This window comes from Phyllosticta citriasiana (assembly GCF_038021145.1).
Source record: "Phyllosticta citriasiana strain CBS 120426 chromosome Unknown IWZ02scaffold_7, whole genome shotgun sequence".
Lineage (NCBI taxonomy): Eukaryota > Fungi > Ascomycota > Dothideomycetes > Botryosphaeriales > Phyllostictaceae > Phyllosticta > Phyllosticta citriasiana.
In genome coordinates this window covers 1,380,842-1,396,074 of record NW_027117284.1, presented here as the reverse complement: position 1 = coordinate 1,396,074, position 15,233 = coordinate 1,380,842, and the positions used below count along the sequence as shown (strand labels likewise).

The window sequence follows — 15,233 nt, the reverse complement described above, 5'->3', positions numbered from 1 at the left end:
CATTGCTTCTCTTCTTTTCCAGTGGGGATTATTGTTTGTGTTTCTGCATTGGGTCCGGCGAGCTCAAAGGGAGAAAACAGACCTTCGCTTTTGATTTTTCTTTTTATAGACGGCGACATTTCTTCTTGTTTCCTGTCTCGCCTCCTGCCCTGCCCTGCCCGGCGCGGTGGCGGGTGAGGACGGATCAATCGTTAAGACTTTTCTTCTAGTTGGTTGTCACAACTACCACTACTTCAACAACAACAACAACTGTCTCCATTCGTTCTTCAACTGGAAGTTTCCTAAGTGTATTACTACGTGTCGTGAGTCTCATTTTACTTATTTCACCTCGTGGATTGCAGCATCTTCTCTACCTCTCAAGGTGCCGGACACCCTTTTCAACCGCCGGTCTTCCTGCCGATGTTCTACTGTTTCCTTGACTTACCTCCAGTCCGGAGTTTCCCAAGGACACTGGATCTTCACATGTAAAAGGCAGGTTGGGGCACGATCAGAGGGGATGTATGTCTAACTTCGGTTACACTCCCTGCCCTTTGGCCACCCAATCTTTTCCAATCCTCGTTTCCTGTCGTTGCTCTTCAATGCCCACACATCCACGACATCCTTGGCTTTGTTTCCTCTACTCTTTTGTTGCTCCCGATATTCTCCCTTCTTCAACCCCGCCCTTGCGAGGCTATCTTGCTTGGGGTACGAAACTCGCCACAGCTTACATTGACTTCCTGCTCTCCCCTCCTCCTCCTCCTCCTCCTCCTCCTCCTCCTCCTACTTCTTGAAGCTTTCTTGGATTGGATGGATGATGTGGGCCAGTTTGTTAAGTAATCCCATTTGATTGGTCAAGTTTGCAATTGTGCTTGCGTGATGTCTTGATTTGCACTTGGTGAGAGATTTGAGCAATGTGAAAATACTTGCTGCTGATTCACCACGTGAGGGCTTTTGGAGCATTCAAGTAACTGAGATGAAGCCGTTTCCGATAGCTTGGACAACTATGTGTTGATTTTTGACAAAGTCTTCCAAGCTGGTGAAGTATTTCTTGAGACCCTACCGATTATAGAATGATGGAGACTTTTGATCGAGTATTTCTTGGTGGTCATGTAGTTGAAGGCAAGCAGGGATGATGCGACGCTCGGATACGCGAATCAGTCGAGGCTAGGACGACACGCTAACCAATCACGCACTAGCGCGCCCGACTCCCACAATCGAAAAACCACGACCTGCCGCACTCTCCTACCTGACAGCGACGACGACTTTCAACTCCACCACCGTCCCTCCAGCCCAGCCAGATCCATCAAAATGGCCTCCCTCGCTAAGATTGCGGCGAACTCGCCCTCCCGGTATGTTGCTCTCGCTCTCGCTCTGCCGTTTAGACAGTGGGTCGAATATTTTTGCTGACAACAACGACAGCCAAAACCCCTCTGAGATCGAGACCAGCGTCGCTGGCGCCATTGCCGACCTCGAGGCCAACATCCCCGACCTCCGCGCCGCCCTGAGGCCCCTCCAGTTCGTCTCCGCTCGCGAGGTAAGATGAATCAACACCCTCGCTCGCGTTTTGGGAGCCTCCACCACCGATACATATTCGTTTGGGACAAGACATGGGACAAGATTCCTGCTTGTGGGAGCCGAGTGAAGAAATCAGAAACCGAAGAGGCGCTTGGGCACTGGGCGGCAGCTTGCTGACACCAGGATTCTTACAGATTGAGGTCGGCCACGGCAGGAAGGCCATTGTCATCTTCGTCCCCGTCCCCCTTCTCTCGGGCTGGCACAAGGTGCAGCAGCGGTAAGCCTCCCGCAAATCGTCTCTGGCAATCTTTTGACGCTAAATTTTTCTTTTTTTTTTCATCCCGTAGCATCACGCGTGAGCTCGAGAAGAAGTTCTCGGACCGCCACGTCCTGATCATCGCGTCGCGCCGCATCCTGCCGCGCCCCAAGCGCAGCAACCGGTCGCGCAGCAACCAGACGCAGAAGCGCCCGCGCTCGCGCACCCTCACGGCCGTCCACGACGCCATCCTGCACGACCTCGTGTACCCGGTCGAGATTGTCGGCAAGCGCGTGCGCACCCGCGAGGACAGCTCCAAGATCCTCAAGATCATCCTCGACGAGAAGGAGCGCGGCGGCGTCGACTACCGCCTCGACACGTACGCCGAGGTCTACAAGCGCCTCACTGGCAAGGGCGTCAACTTTGAGTTCCCTCAGTCGTCGCCCGCGGACTACTAAGAGTGTTTTCGCTCGGGGTTGACTGATGGGGACGACATGTGAGGTGGGATGATTGACTTGACATGGAGTTGATGTCGAGGTTTAAAAAAAAAAAATAGGGCCATCCCGCTGGAACATGGGATCTGGTTCGGATAGTTACTGGAGTCACCCGGCGCGTTGTCAGACAAGCGCTACAATACCATCAAGTTCATGCCAGCCCGCCAACGTATGCAAACAACTGTTTTGCCGTGCCATTTTATGCCACCATGCCGTGCCCCTTCCCTACCGCGCACCCAACGGCACGCCCCTCCTCCCCACCGCCAAAGCCACCCATCCCGCAATCAAACACACACCTCCCACGGGCGTCAGCGGTCCCAACTTCCTAAACCGCTCCGGCCACAGCACCAAAAGATAGATACTCCCGCTAAACAGCGTAATCCCAGCACCAAACAACCCCATAGCCAACCTGTTCTGCGGCGCCGCATGGGTCGCGAGGAGCAGCGTTGCGCTGTGAATGAGCTGCGCGGCGCGTTAGCTCGCCTCCATCCCCATCCCATCCTCCCATCCTCCCTCGTATCTCTCTCATTCTCTCCTTCTCCAGCGTGGTATCGGGGTCTGCGGTCAACGCCAAACACACCTGATAATGCGCCGCGGTGCCCCAACTCTGCAGCTTAGCGGGATCCTTGACGCGATTTTTGAGGCCGTGGGCGCCGAAGGCGCCGAGCGCGACGCCCGATGCGCCGCTGAGGGAGCCGAGGAGCCAGAAGAGGCGGGACATGCTGGGAGGGTGTTTTTTTTTTTTTTTGGGGGGGGGGGGGGGGGGGGGGGGGGGGAAAGGGGGTGGAGGCGGGAGGGCGATTGGGTCCAATTGAAAGGGTTGATGGCGAGCGAGAGAGCGAGGGATCGGATGGTTCTTGCGGTGCGAGAGTGCGTGCGTGCGTGCGTGCGTGCGTGCGTGGATGGAGGTAGGTGTGAGAGAGAGAGAGAGTCTGGGTAAGTGAAGCTTTTCCGCGCCTGTCCTCCGTCTGATGCGCCCCGCCTGCCATGGCCACCGTGGCCACCGCCGCCATCGCCCCGCCCCGCCCCGTCCCTCGTTCCGTTCCGCTCCGCTCCGCTCCGCCCGGCTCTGCTTTGCTCTGCTTTGCTTTGCTTTGTGACACCCCAATCCTCCTTCTCTCTTCACGCTCAAGATGTGAATGATTTAAGCGTGATTGAATCGTTAGATTGATGATCAGTTGAACTCGTTTTAAAAGTTGGAATACGTAGAGAAGCGGCGGCTGGAAAAACGAATCCCACGTTACGACACACTGAAGAAGCATCATTGATTTCGAGCTAATCACGATGCGTGTGTTTTTTTTTTTTTTTTTTTTTTTAAACATACATGGACATGGTTATTTACGTAGCGCTGGTTACATACATGTATGCATAGGATAGGATAATGGCCAAGATCCAATCTAGAAATCCCACTTACTCATCCGCTCGTACACATGTGAATGGGATAGATACAGGTAGAGGTGAGCAAGTATGTCAGGACAGAAGAGGGGTTCGGTTGATAGATAGAGCCGTAGTAACGAGACGGGATGAGGATGCGGTGCGGTGCGGATGGAGGTGTTTTTCGCCACGTCCATCATTCAGCCCAACCGTGAAGATGGACGAAGCTTTAGCAGTAGAAACCCATGATCCGGGTACCAGACGCACAGACGGACGGAAATATCCAATCGTTTCTGTCGCGTCGCTGGCTGTCATGCCGCCATCAAGCATAGACCAAAGGCAAAATGAGAACCAATGAAAAAAAAAAAAAAAAAAAAAAAGGAATGAAACGAAATGGGAAGAGAAAATGGGGTATCCCTCAGCAACAGCAGTCAACACAAATCAAACAATGCAACAGTGCAACAAGAGGCCAATCCAAGCAGGCAGGCAATCAGTGTACAGAAGATACAAGGGATGCAAGGTAGGATTAAAGCAACGGGGCGGTTGATGAGAAGAAGGGGAGAAGAGGAGCGCCAGCAGATAGAATAGCAGCGACAGTCGAGAGAGAAGAGAAGGCGTTGATGATGACGGCGTGGCGTGTTGGTTGTATGCATGTCTCGTCAATCCAGCGGAAGTGGCGCGTGTGAAACATCTGCGGCGGTGAGTAGGGGAGGAAGGCCGACGAAAGGGAGACGTTTGGAGCCAACCGATCAAACCCTTCGTACCCAATGTAAACGCCCGCGCAACGAATGGGATGGATGAAGAATGAAGCGGCCTAGGACGTGTCGATGGCGCGTCCTTGGGTTCGCCCGCGCTCCATAGCCCTTCTCCCATAGTCGACACGGAGCCCAAAAGATGGCCTCGGAATGGCCGTCGTGGACGTTCGCCCAGGGACAGAACAACGCGAGGCTAGTTGCCCGACTATTCCTCTTTTCGCTGGAGATGAGAAAGAAAGATCAGGCCAGCGGCTTCTCGTCCGCATCCGCGTCAATTTCCGCCCTCGTCCGGCGGCGAATCTTGAACTTGCAGCTCTGCGGGGGCGCCGAAAAGTCGCTCAGCGCCGCGCTCTTGGGCCGTTCGGGCAGCCGCTCAATGTCGTAGTGGATGGTGATGTGTGCAATGAGGAGCTTGAGCATCTGGGCGGCGAAGAAGCGGCCAGGGCTTTGCGTTTGTCAACCAACTGCTCTCGTAAAAGATTGAAAAGAACTCACCAGCTATGTCGGCCGTGGCCAAACGGCACAAACGCGTCGCTCGTCGTGCTCAAACTCAACCTCCTCTCTTGCACAATCTCATACAGCTCTGCCTGCCCGCCCGGCCGCCGGCGCAACGCCTCGACCATTTCTTCCCTCGCATCACTAAATCGAAACGCGTCGTAGCGAAACGGGTCGGGGTAGAAGCGCTCGTCAAAATGTATGGCTGCCACGGGTATCGACAGCCACGCGTGCTGCGGCAGATGGGTGCCATCCGGCAGCGTGACGCCCCCGGGCGCCGTGACCTGCCGCTTGGCGCCACGGGCCGCAAAGCCCGAGTAGCGCAGCGACTCGCGAATGGCCGAGTCTGCACGGTTCAGCCGCCGGATGCCCGATTGCGTCCACTTGTGCCCGTCTTGGCGGAATATTTGAAGCGATTGCGAACGGATGCCTTCGAGGTATTGAGCCTCGGGCGGAGACGAGACGAGGTCGATGAGCGTGTTGGCGACTGTCGACGTTGACGTGTGGATGGCAGTCGTTTCCATCAGAATGATGCGCGTGCAAATCAGTTTGGAATCGGCTTCGCGACCAGACGGTTGCGAAAAGGCACTGCGCGTCATCCATTGGATAAAGTCTTCGGGCTCGGGATCCTTGTTCGTCGGGTCTAGCTGCTTTCGGCGCAAAGATTCGAGGCGCTCTCCAATCACCGGGCCAAGAAACTGATGGCATTTGTTCATGCAATACTTGGCTGGAAAGGCCAGGACCGGGGCGATGATGGGGCGAAGAATGTCGGGGAGCAGAGACTTGATGCTCGTGACGGAAAAAATAAAGGCATTGGCAAAGCCTCGCACGCGGTCGCGATAGAAGTCTTGCTGATATTTGGCGTCCCCTAGGAAAATGGCGTTTGAGATGCGGATAATGATTTCGTAAATGGTTTCGACGGCATTGACTTGCTTCCACTCATGATCCAAGCCCCATATCAAGTCAATGCTCTCAATTACGGCCTTGTTGATGTCTTCGGTCAGCATTCCGAGATGGCGTGTCAAGTCTTTTCGAATGACGTCTTCGTGGAGGGCATTTTCGTGGATTTCGGGCGGAGCCAGCCATTCGAGCTCGGTCAGAGAGACTTGGGCGGGCTTTGTGCTCAAAATGTCCTCGCCCTGCTTCATCAGCCAGGGGATATGGGACTGGGCGAGAATGGCCTCGGGTCGAAAGGACAGGTGAGGGATGACAAAAGTCCTGTCCTGCTTGCTCCACTACGCTGCTTATCAGCACGTGCTGAAGGCCGCCAAGGATGGTCTTTCCACCGGGCGAGCATCAAAAGAGGAAACGTACCTTTTCATAGCCCTCGAGCAACAGTTCCCAGCTCTTGGTGGCCTCTCTCAGATGCGCACGGCCCCTGGCGAACCATTGGCGTTGATCAAGGCCGACCCAGGGCAGGTCGTCGAGCAGTCTTTTGGTGGCCGTGAGCTTGCGGTGCTGGGCGTAGACGGCAGCCAAGGCCACGGCCACGAGGAGGATCCACAGCATGAGGCAAAGGGGAAAGGAAGGAATGAGAAGAAGAAGAAGAAGAAGAAGAAGAAGAAGAAGAAGAAGAAGAAGAAGAAGAAGAAGAAGAAGAAAAAGGAGAAGAAAAAATGCAAAGTGGTAATTTTTTCGCGAGTAAGAGGAGAGGGGGGGGGGGGGGGTCGGATCGAGGGCAGAAACAAAGGCGGACTAGCTAGCCATGTGGAAGGCGGACATTGATTGACTCGGAGCAAGAGAGGGAAACAGAAGGTGATGGCCCTTGGTGGGAAGAGGATCGACGGCAGCTAGGTGGACTGGGCGCGAGAGTGCCAGTGGTGGTGCGCCGGAAGGAGAGGACATGGAAAAGAGGTTGAAAAGATGTGGCTTGGACTTCCTGGAAGCATTGTACATTTGATCGGGGTTGGCATGGGCGGTCTTGACGCAGCTGGAGGCAGATCAGCCAGTCGGATCTTCGACTCCGACATGCGGCACCCCGAGCCGTGGGCGGCAACGTCCGTGGGCGTGTCAAGGGACCCTCGGCCCTGCATTGGGATGGGGAAGTTGTTGTTGTGCATGTGGTGTGCCGGCGGCGGCGATTTGAGGCGTCTTCCAAGCCTGCGTTGCGTTCACTTGGGACTGGACTGGACGCGCGCGGTGCCTCAGCCGCACGCCTTGCCATGCCCATGCAGCCAGCCAGCCAGCCAGCCAGCCAGCCAGCCGAAGGACCGGCACGCCATGAAACCCGCACCACAAGGTAAGTAAGGTAGGTAGTATCATTATTCTGAGACGACGATGACGGCTGTCGGCAATTTTTTTTTTTTTTTTTCTTCTTCTTTCCTTTCCTTTCCTTTCCTTTGCTGACCCACCATTGATGATTGAATGGATGCATTGCCACTGCGGAAGGGCTTGGATCCGGGGCCCGCCCACGGACGGCCCACCCCGAACCAAAGCCCCGGGTTCATTCCTCACTCGGCCATCCATCACACAGCGGGACCCCGGCACAACCAGGTGGACACCGACTCCACGTGCTCCGTCTACATGTAAACATCACTTACCCCTGACCCCGACTCGACTCTTGCTTAATCCCGTCTCCACCTGCACATCACGGCCCTGACCGGTAGAAATACTATTCATCTCTACACCTACTCATCCCCCCCCCCCCCCCACCAAACTCCAAATAGCCTTAACCACCCCCGCCTTCTAGTGTCGACCAATGATTTCCACCTCGCCGTCTTCGTATTGCTTCATCGCCGGATTCTGGACCATGTCAGCATACTACACTACACTCACGCCGTCACCGTCAATCCGCTCACCCTATCCATGTCGTGCGTGTAATAAAAGTAGCAGCTGTCTCCCCTAGGACAGGCGCCATCATCGTACGAACAGTGGTGTCCCATGAAGCAGTCGGGGTTGCGGCAATCCGACGACGCGACGCATTGCAGAGACCGCGCCTTGTACTGCAGCATCAGTCTGTCGCCGGGCGCGAGCTTCTCCCCGTGGGCATAGGGGCAGTTGCTTCCACCACTGCACGTGCCCTTGAGATGGTACTCGTTGCAGAGCTTCTGCTTGGCAATCCTCGCGTGGAATCGTTCCATCGTCAGCCGGTCATACTTGGGCAGCTTCTCGTCCAGACGCTGGTCGTAGGCATTGAGCAACACAAACTTGCGCTGAGCGGGCTTGACGGGAGCAATCGAAATGGTTCTGCCTTGGACGCCGGCCTTGCTCAGACTAGCCCACGACGCGTTGCCGCTGGTCGGAGTCTCGCTTCGGGCACTGGCCACTGGCGGCATTACTTGCTGAGGCGACGCCATGGTCGTCACCGGCGACGAGTTTTGCCTAATGGGAAGAGTAACCTGCGGCGCTGGCGGTGGTGGCTGAGTCACAACTCTTTCAATTCGCTCGGGCAGCTCGTCATCACGAAAGACAGAGTCAAACTTGACGACCTTGAGGTTAAGAGCATGGAATCCAGGCTGGGCCGGAGTCGTCTCCAGCAGCGAAAACTGCTTGGCCAGCTTGGGATCGTGCTTGTAAGGTCTGACGGCACATTAGCTACGAAGGAGGCGTCGAGATCAATTCACCCACTCCAGGTTAGGGATGTAGCCATTATCATGGCATCCGCCAAAGAGTACGTGCTTGCATTGCATGTTGGTGACAAACAGGCGCAGCATTTCTAAAATTCGTCAGGACCAATGGGCCACGCTAGAACGCGGCTGCATACCCTTAATCTTGTGGTCGGCTCTCTCTTTGCCGCTGCCCACGTCAATCATGTTGAAAAGCGGCTGGTTCAGCGTAAAGGCGCGGGCAAAGGCGTAAAATTCGGCCGCGGACTTGAGAATCCCCACCGAAGTTAGCTTCCTGCTTAGACCTTCAAAGTTGGCGTATATCTGGACCATGATGGACCACGAGCCGGATGCTCCCTCATAGACGTTGAGTACGTGATTTCTAATTTCCGACAGCAGCTTATGGGCAGCGTCGGAGCCGCCGGCGGCAGCAGCCTTGAGAAGTGCGTCTTGGAAGATGGCGCCGTCGCCGTCAATTAGGGCTAGGACGAAGGGATTGTTATCGGCTTCCTGGCGCATCATGACCAGCTGTCTATTGAGATTTCCCAACTGCGTTTGCCAATACCGCCTCGACTGGGCCTCATTGTCATAGTCGCTGCACTTTTCGTCGTACATCATCTTAAGCTGGCTGTACTCGCGCACCATATCCTAGAGGCAGCGGCTAGCGTCAGTAGCTGCAGTCAAATGCCGGTTCACGGACGCCAGAGAGAGGGTTGACGTACTAATAGCAGAGCTTCCCGCTCTTGGTCGCTCTTACGGAAGCTCTCGAGCTTGTCTTCCAGAGCCGGCATGTACCTGTCCTCGTAGCCGTTCATGTTCATGGCGGGCAGTTGACGGCAAGGCAGGCGAGCAGAGTCGAGGGCTGGTAGGTTAGGTTGAGAGAGGAGAGGCCGTCAGCAGGCGGACAAACGTGAATGCAGCTCAGAGCCAACCAGCAGATGCAAAGGCAAAATAAAGTGCTGGCCGGTGCGTGAGGTGTGCATGTATGTATGTAGGAAGGTGAGGATTGTCTTAGACGTGGGTGGACGCCAATCTTATCGCGAGACGCGTCCGAGCCAGAGCAGACCAACGGGCGCGTCTCAACATCATTTTGGCCCATCAATGGAGACTCGTGCAGGCATCCCCCTCCCCTCCCTCCCACAATTCATGGCGGCTAAACCCGTCGACGCCAGCTTACAGGAAACGTCGCGCTGTATTACTGACGGTCACTGCATCCTCGTCCCCCGCACCCGCCTGCCAGATATCAACCTCCAGCTCTACGCCTCGGCGCCAAATCCTCCAAAGCTGCCACGCTCCTCCAATCCGTCCCCAATTCCTCTACAAACCACCCTCTCTCCACCATGGCCGCCGCACCGCCCTCGCCCAAGCGCGCCCGCACCTCCAAAGACGACGCCGACGACAAAACATACCACCTGCTCTACCACCCGACCATCCCCGGCCGCGGCGAGTTCATCCGGCTCATCTTTGAAGCAACGCAGACGCCCTACGTCGAGGTGAATCAAAAGTCCAAAGACGAAGTCTACGCCGTCCTCTCCACGTCGCCCGAGCAGCCGCACCCACCCGTCTACGCGTTGCCGGCTCTCCGCGTCTCCACCAAGGGCAGCAGCTCCGACGACATCGTCATCTCGCAAACAACGTCCATCGCCGAGTATCTGGGCCACGAGCTGGGTCTGGCGCCGGGAGGCCCACAGAGCGCTGCCAATCTGCATGCGCGGCAGCTGGCGCTGACGGCGCTGGACTTGACGGTCGAAGCCCACGACACCCACCATCCCATCAGCATGATGTTGTACTATGAGGAGCAGAAGGCCGAGTCCAAGCGCCGCGCCGCCGACTTTCGCAGTTCGCGTCTGCCCAGGTTCCTGAAGCACTTGGAGGCCGCTCTCGCCTGGAACGCAGTCGACGCGGACGGACGGCGCGGAAAAGGGCGCTATCTCGTCGGCGACAAGCTGTCATACGCGGACTTGGTGTGGTGGCAGGTCATTGACGGGTAAGAAGGCCCCTGCAGTTTCCCCTCGCCAATATCTCCCCGATATCCCCTTCTACCCCTCCTCCCATCAAGTCCCCAAACTGACAACAAACCCACTCACAGCCTCCACTTCGCCTTCCCCAACGAGCTCGCCGTCCGCAAACCCGACTACCCGCTCCTCTTCACAAAGTTCTACCCGGGCATCAAGGACGACGAGGGCTCCGTCAGCGCGTACATTGCCAGCGACCGCCGTCTGCCGTTTGGCGATGGCATGTTTAGACACTATCCCGAGTTGGATCGGGAGAGTGGGGATGCGTAAGTAGATGTGTAGACACAGAAGGGTGAGGCGCAAGCAACGGCGGCGCGTGCGGAGATGGGAAGGTAAGGGAGTGTGGAGGTGAGAGTTTTGTGGACTGGCAGACTGGCAGGCAGGCAGATGGAAATTGAAGCACTGCGCTCGCCGTACCATGGTCTGTCGATGAGGCAGGGAAAGAGAAAATATGGCAGAGTAGATAAGGGTGGTACGTAAGCAGGCAGACAGGCAGCCAGCCAAATCGAACAAAAGCAAGCAAGCAAGCAAGCACTGCCGCACCCACAAGTCGCGAAGCGTCAGGAGTAACAGCGACACCTCAGTTTGGAGTAGCGTAGGTACATGAATACTCCTATCATCGTGTAAAGTAGTACAAAGTGGTATATTAATAGAAACCCTCTACTATCACAACCACCACAACCACTACTTGCCCCCCGTCACCCGCCACCTCCAGTCCCCAACTCCACCAGCAAAATGGACGACAACAATGATAATGACACGAGCACAAGTCAAAAGATGATCAAAAGTCTGTCAGCAAATAGATAGAAAGAAACTACCACCACTACTGCTGCTGCTGCATCTGCATCTGCTGCTACGAAAGAACCGGGAATGAAAAAGAGCCGCTAGTACATTTGAGTAGCGGGTGCGGAGGGGGGTATTCGAGTCGACTGGTTCAGCCGATGATAAAAAGTTGAGCTAAGACTTGAAAACGGGGGGGGGGGGGGGGGGGGGGGGGGGGGGGGGGAAAGAAGAAAAGGGTTCAAGGGGAGAAAGAAAAGAAGAAAAGGGAAAAAGAAGAAGGGGGATGTTGAAAACATTAATGAGAAAAGGGAAACCCCAAAGAAAAAGAGGCTGAGCGAAAACCTGAACCAAAACGACACGTACATGCAGACCAGCAAAGGATGATGAGAGGAGAAACTGTGTCCATGAATGCTCCCCGCAAGCACATGTCCCGCCTTGTGGTGGTGGTGGTGTGGTATGTGTGCCGTAACCGACTCAAGCCCCTTACGCAATTTACCGCCGAGAAAGTGAAAAAAAAAGGGGGGGGGAAAGGACCAAGGCTATCAACCCGATAACGCTTCCGACCCCATCCGGTAATGCTACAAGGAGAAAAAAAAAAAAAAAAAAAAAAGGCCAAAAAGGTGTGTCATGGACTCGGTGAATAAAGAAGTAAAAGGGGGAAAAAGGAGGCAAAGCGTCCCAAGAAAAAACTCCCAGCCACCACCAACCAATGGAACACGGATCAAATTCGGACTTCAATGGTCGAATTTCGTTGCCCACAATGTGTCGCGTAGCGGCCGCACCGGTTTGCTCCCGTTCCATGTCAAAGTTTTTGTTCGCCACGAGGCCACCAAGAAAACGCCGTTTTGCCATGTCGTGGGCAAGTATGCCAGATTTCGAGAAGCAATGCTGAGTGTTCATGCAGTCGGTGATCCGTGTCCATGCAGGAAGACTCTACTGCGCCAGTGTCATTTGCGTCAAGAAGAATCTCGGTCATGAGGCGTCAAGATGCGAGGACAGCAAGAGTCGGCTCTGTACTCAGCCCATGAATTCGCTGCCCTCGCCAAAGCCTTCGCCAAAGTCTTCGTCCATCTCTTCACCAATGACTGTAGCGCCCATCATGGCCGGGAGTTGCTGGTTCACATTGATGACGTCTGCGTCGTCGCCGTCATCGTACATGGTTCCGTCTGTCTCGTAGGGCGGGTTCGTCGTTTCTTCCTGGTTCAAGTGGTCTCGCAGGCGCGTGACGCCATTGCCCGAAAAGACACAGAACACGTCGCGTTGGTGTTCGTTGAACTCTGAAGGCTGTTAGACAACATCTAGTGTGAGTCGAAATCTGCTTACCTGGAGGAGCCTCTCGGCAAAAGACAAGCAAGTCTTCACGCAAAAAAGCCTGAACTCCTGTCAAACTAAGATGCGTGAGGCGAGGGCAGTTGTTGAGCAGAGCGTGAATTCCCTAAGCAGTGTCAATGAACGGCCCATTCCCGTCTACCGTCAAACTTACGTTGAGGGTCAAGAGAGTGCAGTAGCTGAGGTGCACTCTTTCAAGACAACTGGGCAGCACCTGTCCAACTTGACCAGTGTGCTTCTGCCTTGCCAACGCTGCGATACTCCTGTCTGTAATATTACCACACTTGACGAGGCCAATGCGCTTCAGCTTGCTCAAAGTGGCGAGTTGCTCAACCGATCTGTCTGTCAGGTTTTGGCAGCAAGCCAGATCAATGTACCGTATCCTGGTGCAAATCTTGACCAGCTGCAACACTCCAGCGTCCGTGATCCTGGAACAATGGCCCAGGTGAATGTAATGCAAGTTCTTTCCAAGCTTGGTGATGGCAGAAACGGCCCGGTCTGTGATTTGGCGACATTTTGCAAGAACCAGGTTGCGGAGGCGTGGGGCTGCCGAGATGATTTTCTGGACGCCAATGTCGGTAAGCTCGCCGCAGTCGGTGAGATCCAAGATTCTCAAGCTGTCGTAAGTTGCATCAGACGGAAGGCTCAAAAACGCGTGATCCGTGATGCGCATGCAATGTGCCAGGCGAAGCTCTCGCAGATAGCGACCTTCCTTCAAGAGTGCGGTGACAGATGCATCCTCCAGAATCCTGCAGTTGTGGAGATCAATCTCGAGAATGTAGCGGCAGTTGTTGGCAAAAGCCATGATGGACTTGTCGGTCAGTTGGTAGCAGTTGTTAAACTTGAGCTTTTGGGTTGTCAGCTTCGTTTTGTTGAATTGTATGACAAACTTACCCTCTTCAGATTTCTGCAGTGCTGCGCAACAGCCTCCAGTGACTCGTCAGTGATCTTTCTGCAGTCTGTGACATTCAGACCCTGAAGCTTCATGCAGTTGTTGGCCAAGGCGTAAATGGAGCGGTCAGTGAGGTTTTCGATGCCGGTAACGTCCAAGGCCAGGAGACTGCGGTTGCCCTCCAACATGGCCGTAAGGCTCTGGTCACTCAGTTTGTTGCAATTGGTCAGCGTCAAGCGCTCAATCCTCTTGCAACTTTTAAAAGGCAACAGTGAGCCGTCGCTGACCTCGGCACCCAGCGTGGACAGATTCAGCCTCTTGACCAAAGGCTCGTAGTCAAAGTAGCTGTCGACCTTCCTTATGGCCTGGGCCACAATTTGTAGATTTGGCCACTTGCTAGTTTGTGGCCGGTGCCATAGCAATCCTACGCTGTTCCGGGACCAATCTTTGGCGACCAGCATGCAGTTCCTGAGATCGCTGGGAGAGGAGAGCTTTGCGAAGATGGCAATCATGAGCTCGGCAGGCAGCCGTGTTATGGGCGAAACGCGGCATCTTTCTTCCATTTCCCTGGCGAAGAGGGCGTCGAGATCCTGGGATGGTGATGAGTTGACAGAGGATTGCGAGTCATTGGGCTGCAGCATGAACGAGTCTCCGTCATCGTCGACGCCCCGCTCTGGTGACGTCGAGGCCGACGACTCGGAGCTGTAGCGGCCGCCGGGCACACGCTCTTGTCGACGCGAGCGCAACATGGCGGATCTTGTGTGGGTTGGGAGGATGGGGGAACGAGGCGGAGCAGGCGTCAAAGGGTCGAGGTGATTTATCGGTCGGTCAGACGCGGGTGGACGTGATGAGATTCCAGGCGCTCAGTGCGATTCGTGTTTGCAAGGGCGAAAACGAGTCGATTCGGCAGCGCAAGCGATCCAAGGGCGTGGAGGCCGAGTCGCGGGATCGGAGCAACAAGGGCGGCGTCGAGGGAGGAGGAGGAGGAGGAGGAGGAGGAGGAGGAGGGTCGAGAGATGGGTAAATAGGTAGGTAGGTAGGTATGTAGGTAGGTAGGTAGGGTAGGGTAGGCGGACAGGCGAGGGTGGTTGCTGGGGCGGTGGTGACGATGTTGGCGGGTGGGAGTCAAAGTGTGGTTGGTTGGGTAGGGACGACCGGGTGAGGCCCTGATGCTGGTGCTGGTGCTGGGGCTGGTGCTGGCAGAGCACACGACCTGGTAGACCACTCGGGTGCTACCTAGCGCGTCCAGTCACGGCGGGGCCCGAGATGAGGAAGAACAAGAGATGGATTTGATGTTTGGCAGCGCGTTTGGCTCTGGAGGGGTTCGGGAGGTGGTGATGACAACGAGGGGGCGCGGCTGAGAGAGGGTTGAAGCTAATGTGGCATCCGTACATTATTGATGTACCTAGTCGCTGTGCTTCCTTGCTGTGCTCTCAATGGAACTGAGCGCGAGCGACTCTTGCTCCCACGGCATTGCATGGCATCCGTTGGCGTGCACGACATCCATTGCAGCAACGTCTCGGTCCTCCAGTCCCCTTTCTCTGCCCTGTTGCATCATAGCATGCGAAAGAGGCGTCCTGTGGAGCGCTAAGGCGCGCTGACACTTTGATCCCATCCTTCCTTTTGCCAAAAGGTCGTGGTCACGCTGCCTCTGTGCCTTGGCCTCGTACGAAGTCAAGTCGCCCGAATGCTTCCAGTTGCAGCATGAAACTTCATGTACTTAGGCACAGAGAGAGAACCTGTGACTCGACCGTGCAAGCCACGCTCCTCAGCCTTGTCGCCAAACGCGCAACCGTCTGCA

At 55.5% G+C, this 15,233-nt stretch overlaps 6 protein-coding genes across 6 annotated transcripts; 2 read left to right on the top strand and 4 right to left on the bottom strand.

The window, feature by feature from the left end:
• Positions 1–1,287: 1,287 nt before the first annotated feature.
• IWZ02DRAFT_491009 (40S ribosomal protein eS7) lies at positions 1,288–2,208 on the top strand (the record flags this gene model as incomplete). The annotated part of the gene is made up of 4 exons (XM_066769709.1): positions 1,288–1,328; positions 1,399–1,513; positions 1,689–1,771; positions 1,842–2,208. 4 exons carry the CDS (start codon positions 1,288–1,290, stop codon positions 2,206–2,208), a joined length of 606 nt encoding a protein of 201 aa, XP_066622505.1.
• A 32-nt stretch (positions 2,209–2,240) lies between these two features.
• On the bottom strand, positions 2,241–2,992 carry IWZ02DRAFT_280320 (uncharacterized protein). Its single transcript, XM_066763631.1, has 2 exons — positions 2,825–2,992; positions 2,241–2,706 (listed from the first exon to the last, which is right to left on the bottom strand). Exons 1-2 carry the CDS (start codon positions 2,963–2,965, stop codon positions 2,470–2,472), a joined length of 378 nt encoding a protein of 125 aa, XP_066622504.1. The 5' UTR covers positions 2,966–2,992; the 3' UTR covers positions 2,241–2,469.
• Positions 2,993–4,613: 1,621 nt separating this feature from the next.
• Positions 4,614–6,377, bottom strand: IWZ02DRAFT_378151 (cytochrome P450; the record flags this gene model as incomplete). Its single annotated transcript, XM_066764982.1, has 3 exons — positions 4,614–4,818; positions 4,869–6,103; positions 6,183–6,377. The coding sequence occupies 3 exons, from the start codon at positions 6,375–6,377 to the stop codon at positions 4,614–4,616; spliced, it is 1,635 nt and encodes a 544-aa protein (XP_066622503.1).
• Positions 6,378–7,512: 1,135 nt separating this feature from the next.
• On the bottom strand, positions 7,513–9,463 carry IWZ02DRAFT_452928 (C-x8-C-x5-C-x3-H type zinc finger protein). Its single transcript, XM_066767630.1, has 5 exons — positions 9,136–9,463; positions 8,572–9,061; positions 8,436–8,523; positions 7,667–8,387; positions 7,513–7,610 (listed from the first exon to the last, which is right to left on the bottom strand). The coding sequence occupies exons 1-5, from the start codon at positions 9,232–9,234 to the stop codon at positions 7,554–7,556; spliced, it is 1,455 nt and encodes a 484-aa protein (XP_066622502.1). The 5' UTR covers positions 9,235–9,463; the 3' UTR covers positions 7,513–7,553.
• IWZ02DRAFT_402963 (glutathione S-transferase protein-like protein) lies at positions 9,464–11,072 on the top strand. Its single transcript, XM_066765640.1, has 2 exons — positions 9,464–10,400; positions 10,503–11,072. Exons 1-2 carry the CDS (start codon positions 9,754–9,756, stop codon positions 10,696–10,698), a joined length of 843 nt encoding a protein of 280 aa, XP_066622501.1. The 5' UTR covers positions 9,464–9,753; the 3' UTR covers positions 10,699–11,072.
• A 1,136-nt stretch (positions 11,073–12,208) lies between these two features.
• On the bottom strand, positions 12,209–14,422 carry IWZ02DRAFT_280265 (uncharacterized protein). The gene is made up of 4 exons (XM_066763630.1): positions 13,435–14,422; positions 12,695–13,387; positions 12,535–12,646; positions 12,209–12,488 (listed from the first exon to the last, which is right to left on the bottom strand). Exons 1-4 carry the CDS (start codon positions 14,179–14,181, stop codon positions 12,229–12,231), a joined length of 1,812 nt encoding a protein of 603 aa, XP_066622500.1. The 5' UTR covers positions 14,182–14,422; the 3' UTR covers positions 12,209–12,228.
• Positions 14,423–15,233: the final 811 nt, after the last annotated feature.

Coding starts and splice junctions, on each gene's coding strand:
- IWZ02DRAFT_402963 (XM_066765640.1), top strand. CDS start 9,754: ATGGCCGCCGCACCGCCCTCGCCCAAGCGCGCCCGCACCTCCAAAGAC. Junction 10,401..10,502: donor TGGTGGCAGGTCATTGACGG/GTAAGAAGGCCC, acceptor ACCCACTCACAG/CCTCCACTTCGCCTTCCCCA.
- IWZ02DRAFT_280265 (XM_066763630.1), bottom strand. CDS start 14,181: ATGTTGCGCTCGCGTCGACAAGAGCGTGTGCCCGGCGGCCGCTACAGC. Junction 12,647..12,694: donor GCACTCTCTTGACCCTCAAC/GTAAGTTTGACG, acceptor GACACTGCTTAG/GGAATTCACGCTCTGCTCAA. Junction 12,489..12,534: donor TTGCCGAGAGGCTCCTCCAG/GTAAGCAGATTT, acceptor AACAGCCTTCAG/AGTTCAACGAACACCAACGC.
- IWZ02DRAFT_280320 (XM_066763631.1), bottom strand. CDS start 2,965: ATGTCCCGCCTCTTCTGGCTCCTCGGCTCCCTCAGCGGCGCATCGGGC. Junction 2,707..2,824: donor GCACCGCGGCGCATTATCAG/GTGTGTTTGGCG, acceptor CGCGCCGCGCAG/CTCATTCACAGCGCAACGCT.
- IWZ02DRAFT_452928 (XM_066767630.1), bottom strand. CDS start 9,234: ATGAACATGAACGGCTACGAGGACAGGTACATGCCGGCTCTGGAAGAC. Junction 9,062..9,135: donor AGCGGGAAGCTCTGCTATTA/GTACGTCAACCC, acceptor CGCTGCCTCTAG/GATATGGTGCGCGAGTACAG. Junction 8,524..8,571: donor AGCCGACCACAAGATTAAGG/GTATGCAGCCGC, acceptor GACGAATTTTAG/AAATGCTGCGCCTGTTTGTC.